The sequence below is a fragment of the Oncorhynchus clarkii genome, chromosome 2 (genome assembly GCF_045791955.1).
Source record: "Oncorhynchus clarkii lewisi isolate Uvic-CL-2024 chromosome 2, UVic_Ocla_1.0, whole genome shotgun sequence".
Taxonomy (NCBI): domain Eukaryota; kingdom Metazoa; phylum Chordata; class Actinopteri; order Salmoniformes; family Salmonidae; genus Oncorhynchus; species Oncorhynchus clarkii.
Genome location: NC_092148.1, coordinates 35,074,372 through 35,085,771, shown reverse-complemented (window position 1 = coordinate 35,085,771; position 11,400 = coordinate 35,074,372). Strand labels below are relative to the sequence as shown.

At 43.6% G+C, this 11,400-nt stretch overlaps 1 protein-coding gene across 3 annotated transcripts in view; it reads right to left on the bottom strand.

The window, feature by feature from the left end:
- Positions 1-330: 330 nt before the first annotated feature.
- Positions 331-11,400, bottom strand: part of LOC139367110 (protein DOP1A-like) — a 38,257-nt gene continuing 27,187 nt past the window's right edge. For 2 of the 3 annotated variants that reach the window (XM_071105166.1, XM_071105174.1), the window contains 14 exons: positions 11,200-11,255; positions 9,153-9,257; positions 8,265-8,331; positions 7,743-7,887; positions 7,281-7,360; positions 6,691-6,800; positions 6,333-6,482; positions 6,161-6,222; positions 5,864-6,016; positions 5,546-5,682; positions 3,503-3,558; positions 2,954-3,118; positions 2,490-2,619; positions 331-952 (listed from right to left, as the gene is read on the bottom strand). In XM_071105166.1, coding sequence (XP_070961267.1) covers positions 644-952; positions 2,490-2,619; positions 2,954-3,118; positions 3,503-3,558; positions 5,546-5,682; positions 5,864-6,016; positions 6,161-6,222; positions 6,333-6,482; positions 6,691-6,800; positions 7,281-7,360; positions 7,743-7,887; positions 8,265-8,331; positions 9,153-9,257; positions 11,200-11,255 — 1,725 coding nt within the window. In that variant the 3' untranslated portion in view covers positions 331-643. The remainder of the gene's footprint in view (positions 953-2,489; positions 2,620-2,953; positions 3,119-3,502; positions 3,559-5,545; positions 5,683-5,863; positions 6,017-6,160; positions 6,223-6,332; positions 6,483-6,690; positions 6,801-7,280; positions 7,361-7,742; positions 7,888-8,264; positions 8,332-9,152; positions 9,258-11,199; positions 11,256-11,400) is intronic. The other variant, XR_011626845.1, reaches the window with a different exon arrangement.

Here is an 11,400-nt window from a genome sequence, read left to right as displayed (position 1 = left end):
TTTGGCCTGCCTGGTGAATAGACCAATAAGAGAGTTCCAAACCTCTCTGCAAATAACAGCTAGCTTTCAGTTTCTCTCTCCACTCAGACGACTTGCAGACAGTCCTAGCAAAAATCTTGCTTGAGAAATTGCTCTTTACCAAGAAGTTAATCTTTTTTTGACAATTTTAATTGAAAACAATCACAGTAAGGCACTTAATTGCTAAACAGAAATGTGATATTGAGATAAAAACAGCTGCACTGGACCTTTAAGAGCTTTCCACTATGATGCTTGAAACATTTCAAATAACATGTCTGTCCATGGTGATGGTGAGACCGAGACACACAGGGCATGTGGATCTCATGATGCCTTTAATTCAGTAAGTCACAACAATATAGAATTGCACAGCATCTTCACATTGTCCCAGAGGGCACACATAAACTGCCAAAGACAGTCTTCACAGCTGCCCTGTATATACAAATAATTAAAAGCCTTTGAAAAGTAAAATACAGTCATAAATACAAAAAAAGAGAAAAAAAAATGTACAAACTTCATTCATTTTTAGTTCCCATGGTTTATGTCCCTAATATGTTCCATTATATACAAGATTAGTTTTATTAATATATATCGCTTCGGAAAATACATTTCCCTCTGTCCCTCATTTTCACGTCTTGATAAGGCCCTCTAGAAAGTCTTTCTCCACCATCTCCTCAATGTTCTGCCGTGCCCGGCTCCAGAACACTTTTTGGCTCTCCAGCTTGCCCTCCTTGTTGGGGAAGGAGTTGCCAGAGTGGCTAGGGGCGGTGGTGTGGGTGGGGCCATTGCGGCTGCTGGCCTTACTGTTGAACACCTGACTGAGCAGGTTGAAGAAGGGGAGGAGCTGCTCCATGCTGCGAATCATGTAGAGTGTCAGGGTGAGGTGGCCCCGTTCCCAGGACAGAGTACGCAGGGAACAGTCCTCCTCTGGGTTCTTCTATGGACGAATGGATGGAAACAGACGACAGCAGAATGAGCAAAAAGTTGTGACTTTATACAGCTTTGAATATATTATATTTACATTACAGTTCAAAAGTTAGGGGTCACTTAGAAATGTCCTTGATTTTGAAAGAAAAGCAAATTTTTTTGGTCCAATGTCAAATTGATCAGAAATACAGTGTAGACATTGTTAATGTTGTAAATCGCTATTATAGCTGGAAACGAAAAGGACAGCATCCCAGAGTTGCCTCTTCACTGTTGACGTTGAGACTGGTGTTTTGTGGGTACTATTTAATGAAGCTGCCAGTTGAGGACTTGTGAGGCGTCTGTTTCTCAAACTAGACACTTTAATGTACTTGTCCTCTTGCTCAGTTGTGCAGCGGGGCCTCCAACTCCTCTTTTTATTCTGGTTAAAGCCAGTTTGCGCTGTTCTGTAAAGGGAGTAGTACACAGCGTTGCACGAAATCTTCAGTTTCTTGCCAATTTCTCACATGGAATAGCCTTCATTTCTCAGAACAAGAATAGATTGATGAGTTTCAGAAGAAAGTTATTTATTTCTTGCCATTTTGAGCCTGTAATTTAATCCACAAATGCTGATGCTCCAGACACTCAACTAGTCTAAAGAAGGCCAGTTTTATTGCTTCTTTAATCAGGACAACAGTTTTCAGCTGTGCTAACATAATTGCCAAAGGTTTTTCTAATGATCAATTAGATTAAAAAAATAAATACAATTGGATTAGCTAACACAATGTGCCATTGGAACACAGGAGTGATGGTTGCTGATAATGGGCCTCTGCACGCCTTTGTACTGTAGATATTCAATTTTTATTTTTTTTATTTTAAATCTGCGGTTTCCAGCTACAATAGTCAAATACAAATCACTAACAATGTCTACACTGTATTTCTGATAAATTTGATGTTATTTTAATGGACTTTTTTGTGTGATTTTCTTTAAAAAAACAAGGACATTTCTAAGTGACCCCAAACTTTTGAACGGTAGTGTATGTGCTTTGTTGGTGTGCCATTATCTGACTGGATTGTCTGCCAGAATTTTTCTAACATATTCATTTTTTAAATATATTTTTTTACACAAATTAAGTACAAAACCTGCTGGAACACACTGTTCAGGCTACAGCTGACATTTACATTTCTCAAGTTTCATTTTTGTTGTCACGTGGGGAAAGCGCCCTAGCGCTCTGATTGGCTCAAGGGTGTGAAGCTATTCCTGATGCTCCTCCAAGATTCTACATGTTGAATCGTGAAAGACTGCCATCACTCTCGACCACCTGGCAGGTGGGCCCTGGAACACACCGTGTGGACTGCAGCTGATGTTCGCCCACTGACAGCCTTCAGAAAAGATTTTCAGCCTGCTGTGTCCAGGCTCTTACACTACTGGCCTTAGGGGTACAGTAAGTTGTCCCAAATGTCAGTAATAGCTCAAGTTACCATGGTCATTGGGATTGGTCACTTTTACTAATGTGGGTCTTTGTCCAGCCTTGCATTACGTTGCTCTGAAGGTAGACCAGAGCAGTTACCTTGGCTCGTTTCCTCAGCAGCTTGGCTAGTCGGACAACATAGGGTTTGAACTCTCGCTGGTGGGTCCCCTGTCGTCTCACCTCCAGGCCCGAGTCATCAGATGCCTCGGGGATAAAGGCCCAGCGGTACCTGGGAAAGAACACAGCCAACGCCCAAACATTACATACACATAAACCTTTTCACACATCTGAGCAAAAAAACACACAATTTATGAGGGAAAGGACAAAGTGACAGGAAAATATATGAGCCATCACTGAATGATTTCGTTCAGTACGATAGTGCGAAAAGGCTTGAGGATCTCATTGGGTAAAAGTGTTGCAACATACTTTAATGCGTTATGCTTGAACCTTGTATACCTTCCAAAAAATATAAATGAAACAGTACAGTGTGCACTACAGTCTTCAGATAAATGTACTGCATGGGAGTGTATGAACCCAGGCAGGAGTAGTGGGTTAGTACACACATCTGGAACTGGGGCAGGCTCTCTGAGGGCAGTGCCAGGGCCAGGTCCAGCAGTTTGCAGGCAGACAGGTAGAGATTGAGCCAGCGCTGGCTGTTGTAGGAGGTGGAGAAACCGTTCCCTCCAGAGTAGGTGGTCTCCAGGCCAGCCACCGATGGACCTGACGTCCTACAGGTCAAAACCAGATGGAAACATAACCAATGCATACACACAACATAGACTCAAGACAGTACGGACCCGTTTCCTGGACACAGATGAAACCTAGCCCTGGACTCCATTGAACATGAGAATCTCCATTGAACATGATTTTACATTTCAGGTCTATTCTTAATCTGTGTCCAGGAAACCAGCCCTACAAAGTCACCCAGGTTGAAGATACACATTGGTAGTGGATGTTTCCCCCATCATACAATCTAAATCGCGTTGAGCACCTGAAAACTCAATAAATCCAATCCATCATCATCAAGTCACATTTCTATGGCAGGAAAAACACACACTCTCATTGTCATGTATTAATCAATGTCCACTCCCATTTGGTGGACTGACAGTTACCTTGACATGTCCTCGTCTGCAGTAAGCTCCTGCTCCATGAGTAAAAAGACCTGAACCTGAAAGGGAGGAAACACATAGGTAAGTAAATAGGAGAAGGATTATATATAACAATCTATTATCTTGGTCGACGATCTATAGTACAGTAGTTTGAGACAAAGGGGATGACAACCACAACTCGGCAATCGAAAAGTATTGCAAGAATAACAGTGAAGCTTACTTATCCAATCAAGACACTCAATGCTTGATTTAAAAAGCCTACATTATCTTGGAAATTCTATCGAAATATTTATAAACAGCAGGCGTAAGCCTTCATCCGGCTGTTCATCGGCAGTTGTCGCTTGTGTGTGTGTAAGACTAAGTGCGTAAATTTTTTTGTGGTGTACAGTGCCTTGCGAAAGTATTCGGCCCCCTTGAACTTTGCGACCTTTTGCCACATTTCAGGCTTCAAACATAAAGATATAAAACTGTATTTTTTTGTGAAGAATCAACAACAAGTGGGACACAATCATGAAGTGGAACGACATTTATTGGATATTTCAAACTTTTTTAACAAATCAAAAACTGAAAAATTGGGCGTGCAAAATTATTCAGCCCCTTCACTTTCAGTGCAGCAAACTCTCTCCAGAAGTTCAGTGAGGATCTCTGAATGATCCAATGTTGACCTAAATGACTAATGATGATAAATACAATCCACCTGTGTGTAATCAAGTCTCCGTATAAATGCACCTGCACTGTGATAGTCTCAGAGGTCCGTTAAAAGCGCAGAGAGCATCATGAAGAACAAGGAACACACCAGGCAGGTCCGAGATACTGTTGTGAAGAAGTTTAAAGCCGGATTTGGATACAAAAATATTCCCCAAGCTTTAAACATCCCAAGGAGCACTGTGCAAGCGATAATATTGAAATGGAAGGAGTATCAGACCACTGCAAATCTACCAAGACCTGGCCGTCCCTCTAAACTTTCAGCTCATACAAGGAGAAGACTGATCAGAGATGCAGCCAAGAGGCCCATGATCACTCTGGATGAACTGCAGAGATCTACAGCTGAGGTGGGAGACTCTGTCCATAGGACAACAATCAGTCGTATATTGCACAAATCTGGCCTTTATGGAAGAGTGGCAAGAAGAAAGCCATTTCTTAAAGATATCCATAAAAAGTGTCGTTTAAAGTTTGCCACAAGCCACCTGGGAGACACACCAAACATGTGGAAGAAGGTGCTCTGGTCAGATGAAAACAAAATTGAACTTTTTGGCAACAATGCAAAACGTTATGTTTGGCGTAAAAGCAACACAGCTCATCACCCTGAACACACCATCCCCACTGTCAAACATGGTGGTGGCAGCATCATGGTTTGGGCCTGCTTTTCTTCAGCAGGGACAGGGAAGATGGTTAAAATTGATGGGAAGATGGATGGAGCCAAATACAGGACCATTCTGGAAGAAAACCTGATGGAGTCTGCAAAAGACCTGAGACTGGGACGGAGATTTGTCTTCCAACAAGACAATGATCCAAAACATAAAGCAAAATCTACAATGGAATGGTTCAAAAATAAACATATCCAGGTGTTAGAATGGCCAAGTCAAAGTCCAGACCTGAATCCAATCGAGAATCTGTGGAAAGAACTGAAAACTGCTGTTCACAAATGCTCTCCATCCAACCTCACTGAGCTCGAGCTGTTTTGCAAGGAGGAATGGGGAAACATTTCAGTCTCTCGATGTGCAAAACTGATAGAGACATACCCCAAGCGACTTACAGCTGTAATCGCAGCAAAAGGTGGCGCTACAAAGTATTAACTTAAGGGGGCTGAATAATTTTGCACGCCCAATTTTTCCGTTTTTGATTTGTTAAAAAAGTTTGAAATATCCAATAAATGTCGTTCCACTTCATGATTGTGTCCCACTTGTTGTTGATTCTTCACAAAAAAATACAGTTTTATATATTTATGTTTGAAGCCTGAAATGTGGCAAAAGGTCGCAAAGTTCAAGGGGGCCGAATACTTTCGCAAGGCACTGTATGTTTGTAGCGTGCTCTAGTGTCTCTCACCAGTTCAGTGATCATGGTGGGCCACAGTGAGGTGAGGTGTTGAGGAGACATGCGCAGCAGTAGAACTCTGAAGAACAGGAACACCTGGGCATGGAGGATGGGCACCTGGGGCAGACGCAGACTCTCCACCAGCCGCTCTGATAGGGGAAACACACACACTCATAAGTCAATACTCCATCGCTGTGTGTGTGTGTGTGTAAATATTTGAAAACAGAAGGATGTGTGTGTTTATTTCTTAGAGGCATGTGTGTGTTGGTAAGCAGGGGTATGTGTTTGTGTGCATGCCTGTCTGTATGCTGTCTGCATGTGCGCGTTTACCCTGTATGTCAGGTAGGTATTTCTGGTACTGGTCCACCTCGCTGCTGTAGATGGTGAAGGCCAGGCGTTTGAGCAGCATTGCTCTCTGCTCCAGCTCTGCGTCTCGGTTAGAGAACAGATTCAGAGAGCTGCTCTGAGCCACCGCCACACGAGCTGCAGACACACGCACGTTAACTACTATACTATAACAGTTCCAATATAATATCTACCTGTTGAGCTCACATACAACTATACACAGAAATTATATACACACAGAAATGCTCATTTAGAAGAATCAGGCTACTCAATTATACTTACTCATAAGATCTCTAAACGTGGTCTTGTCGTGGGTCATAAGATGATCAATGATGGCTCTCCAACTGGAAAATACAGGAGAGGACTTCAGATAGAATCCTATTATATGAAGCACATAACAAAACTACACGATCCCCGTGCCCCATCGTTCCCCTCCCCCACACACTCAACACACTGGCTAACACAGGACGAATCCATCTGGAAAAAGGTGTGGTCCATGAAAAGGTCGAAGGCTTCTTTCTTCCAGGCCCGCCGGGTGTACTGGTACCCACTCAGGCTGCTCAGCAGCTGGATACACGCCCGGTAGCTGGGGGTGTTGTGGGCACTGCCAGGGAAGAGGCCACAGAGACACACTGCACATTAGAGATAGGACCCAGATATGACCTGACCAGGAAATACTAGGCCCTAGTTATACAGCTTGGGAGTGTTTCCTTGGCAGATCCCATGGGCATGTTATTTTGTGTTAACTGAGGACCTGGGCGTGCTCTAGACTCTAGTGAAGGAGTGTAGTGTATTGGCTGGTCCATCCTTACCTGTGGTTGCGGAGGTAGGGCACGACATAGTGCATAATGTTCACCAGTAGAGGGATCACCCTCTCCTTCTCGTCACTGTAGAACACCATGTCTAGGAGATGGGCCAGCACCTGACAACACACAATCACTACTCTCAATACTCTGCACTGTTCAGATAGGATACATGGCAACAGCGTACTACACTAAAAAGTAATAAGACTTAGCACTACAGCAGACATCAACCGACCAATAAACACCAATGCACTGCAATGAGTAAACGGGTCACATGAGAGTGACATAAGCCTAAACAACGGGAAGAGAGGGAGGTCTGTTTATAACACTAAAGCAAGAGAGGCACACTTAGAGCCTCCAGTTTCTATCTGGCTTCAGCAGCAACAGTGTCCAGGGAAGAATGTATTGCTTTGCTAATAATGATTGAGGTTGGGCCTGGGGGAGGGAGAGCTGATCGTAAATCAGCTGAGTGAGAGTAGACTGTGTGTGGGTCCTAATAGCAGAAGCAAGGCTGTTGGTAGCCGCGAGTGGAGAGGATGCACAGACGGACGGACACAGACCGGCAGACAGACGGCCAGACAGTGCACTGGGTGTTTTACCTCCGCTAGCAGTGTGAGGGCGTGAACGCTGTACACAGATGGAGTAAAGCTGGACGCCTCCATCACTGTGAGCATTAGATCTGAAACACACACACCATTAGTGACAGATCATACCCAGCACACACACATGCAGACACATGCTGTTTGTGTGCACGATCAAATATCCACACTAACATAATGTACCCCTTTGAATGAATTCCCAATACATTGGGTAATTCTAAGTGGTATGATAGTGTGGATATTGAAAACACAGCCATACATTCAGTCACACAAGAAACACCTCTAATCTGCACATTCCCGATTAAGGTTGTGTTCATTAGGGACCAAACGGAAGAAAACGGACTGAAACAGGGAGGGACTACCCTGGACTTGTCCAATAAGAATCCGGTGCCCCAATGAACACGGAGCTGACGTATTGTACACAACTAGAACAGACAGCCATTGTCCTCTCATCACTCCTACCCTCTACGTCTTGCTCCAGGCTAGTCCCGTCCACCATGATCTGTGGTGAGGCCTTGACCTCCAGGTTCCTCCTCAGCCAGGTGGTCTGCTCCAGAGAGGAGCCTGCGATGGTGCCGATGGCCTCCACCACCTTGTGGGTCACATCCTGCACACACACACACACACACACACACAGACGGTGAATAATCATACTGGCTTCATTACAATAACCATACTACCATACCACTTAAATAAAATGCATGCCCAATACACTGCTTCAATCTAATCGGTATGCTGGGATAAATAATGGAACGGAACTCTTGAATTTTATTTATTTGGGTAAAAACATATTCAGCAATAGGTACATTGTATTCCCAGGGGACAACACTTAAAAGTATTATTCAAAACACTTGAATCCAAAGTGGTCCTCGATGGGGCTTTTACCTTGATTAATATGATCTTATCTAGAAGATAAGAATTGTGAATGATGTCATCTTAAAGACAGAAGAATAGTGAATCCTTTTGCATGGGACTGAGGCTTACCTGCAGCTCCCGCTGGTCCTTTTTGCTCTCTAGGTTTGGGTTCTTGAGGATGAACTCATTCAGAACTCTGGGGAAGAGACAGATGGATAGGTTAGTCTGGTGGCTGCGTATGTAAAGGGTAGATAAGGGGAAGAGAGTGATGGTGTAAGTGAGAGAGGGCAGTGTCTCAGAGAGCGTTGTAAAGCGCAGTTATACCAAAAACTACAAAGTAGTAAGGAATCGCAGAGCTCTCCTCCTTTGTGGGTGTAGCTTCCAAGCAACAGGCTCACAACATCACGTTGGTTATTGGCGTATACAGCACAGTGCCAAAGCTAGCTTGCAAGACTCTCCCTCCTCCGACTTGATTATTAGCTAATTATAAACTGTGTGGGTCGAGCCCTGAATGCTGACTGGCTGACAGCTGTGGTATATCAGCTGCTCTAATTACTTTGGCAAGCAGTTTATAATATCAATAAGGCACCTGGGGGTTTGTGGTATATGGCCAATATAGCACGGCTAAGGGGTGTGTCCAGGCACTCCACGTTGTGCACATGAACAGCCCTTAGCCGCTGTATATTGGCCATAAACCCCACCTCCTCGGGCCTTATTACTTAAATGTATCCTTGTGTCTAATTCCCCTTATTGAAAATGACTTTATTAAATGTTTTTATTTGACTTTACTAGGCAAGTCAGTTAAGAACAAATTCTTATTTACATTGACTGTCTACCCAGGCCAAACCCGAATTACACAGGGCCAATTGTGTGGCACCCTATGGGACTCCCAATCACGGCCGGATGTGATACAGCCTGGATTCGAACCTAGGACAGTAGTGATGCCTCTTGCACTGAGATGCATTGGCTTAGAACACCGCACCACTCGGAAGCTGGTGTGTGTGGTTGTGGTCTAACCCCAGGATGAGGAACTGTCCAGGAGCAGGCAGCCCCAGCTGTATCGAGTCCTTCAGCAGTGCCAGCAGAGACGGCCAACTGTCCACCAGACTGGACACAGGGATCCTACATAGACAGACAAGAAGGACACAGTCACAAACAATGTTCTAATGATGGGCTAAGTACTCATTTAAGTAAGACACTTGTATAGACAGTTTAGTAACAATAATAGTAAAGCTACAGAACTCAATGAATTGGACTAACAAAATTCAGGGGTTTTATCTGAATTGAACTCTATTTTATTCTACATGCTCAACACATTTGACATAACAAAAATGTCAAACTAAACATGACATCACATGAACTGAACTACCAAAGAGGGAAAACTCAGATGGTACACTTCTTCCAGGCATGGATCGTCTTAGGATCACATATACAGTGGGGCAAAAAAGTATTTAGTCAGCCAACAATTTTGCAAGTTCTCCCACTTAAAAGGATGAGAGAGGCCTGTAATTTTCATCATAGGTACACTTCAACTATGACAGACAAAATGAGAAAAACATTTCCAGAAAATCACATTGTAGGATTTTTTATGAATTTATTTGCAAATTATGGTGGAAAATAAGTATTTGGTCACCTACAAACAAGCAAGATTTCTGGCTCTCACAGACCTGTAACTTCTTCTTTAAGAGGCTCCTCTGTCCTCCACTTGTTACCTGTATTAATGGCACCTGTTTGAACTTGTTATCAGTATAAAAGACACCTGTCCACAACCTCAAACAGTCACACTACAAGCTCCACTATGGCCAAGACCAAAGAGCTGTCAAAGGACACCAGAAACAAAATTGTAGACCTGCACCAGGCTGGGAAGACTGAATCTGCAATAGGTAAGCAGCTTGGTTTGAAGAAATCAACTGTGGGAGCAATTATTAGGAAATGGAAGACATACAATACCACTGATAATCTCCCTCGATCTGGGGCTCCATGCAAGATCTCACCCCGTGGGGTCAAAATGATCACAAGAACGGTGAGCAAAAATCCCAGAACCACACGTGGGGGCCTGTGAATGACCAAAGTAACAAAGCCTACCATCAGTAACACACTACGTCGCCAGGGACTCAAATCCTGCAGTGCCACACGTGTCCCCTGCTTAAGCCAGTACATATCCAGGCCCGTCTGAAGTTTGCTAGAGAGCATTTGGATGATCCAGAAGAAGATTGGGAGAATGTCATATGGTCAGATGAAACCAAAATAGAACTTTTTGGTAAAAACTCAACTCGTCGTGTTTGGAGGACAAAGAATGCTGAGTTGCATCCAAAGAACACCATACCTACTGTGAAGCATGGGGGTGGAAACATCATGCTTTGGGGCTGTTTTTCTGCAAAGGGACCAGGACGACTGATCCGTGTAAAGGAAAGAATGAATGGGGCCATGTATCGTGAGATTTTGAGTGAAAACCTCCTTCCATCAGCAAGGGCATTGAAGATGAAACGTGGCTGGGTCTTTCAGCATGACAATGATCCCAAACACACAGCCCGGGCAACGAAGGAGTGGCTTCGTAAGAAGTATTTCAAGGTTCTGGAGTGGCCTAGCCAGTCTCCAGATCTCAACCCCATAGAAAATCTTTGGAGGGAGTTGAAAGTCTGTGTTGCCCAGCAACAGCCCCAAAACATCACTGCTCTAGAGGAGATCTGCATGGAGGAATGGGCCAAAATACCAGCAACAGTGTGTGAAAACCTTGTGAAAACGTTTGACCTCTGTCATTGCCAACAAAGGGTATATAACAAAGTATTGAGATAAACTTTTGCTATTGACCAAATACTTATTTTCCACCATAACTTGCAAATAAATAAATTAAAAATCCTACAATGTGATTTTCTGGAAATGTTTTTCTCATTTTGTCTGTCATAGATGAAGTGTACCTATGATGAAAATTACAGGCCTCTCTCATCTTTTTAAGTGGGAGAACTTGCACAATTGGTGGCTGACTAAATACTTTTTTGCCCCACTGTATTTGCTACTTATGCTTAACACACTTGACAGACAGGTGGATGTCTGTTGGTCTCACCTCTGAACGTAAGCATAGAAGAACTGCAGCATGCACACCTCCAGAGACAGATGCTTCTACGGCGAGACGGTGAGAAAGAGGGAAGACGAGTGAGAGAGGGTTGAGGAAGAGGTAACACTGGACAGAACTACATTTAATTAGAAAATAATGAGGCCATGGCAGGGAAGCTGCCAATTTACTTTGATATACTGTAACAATAAG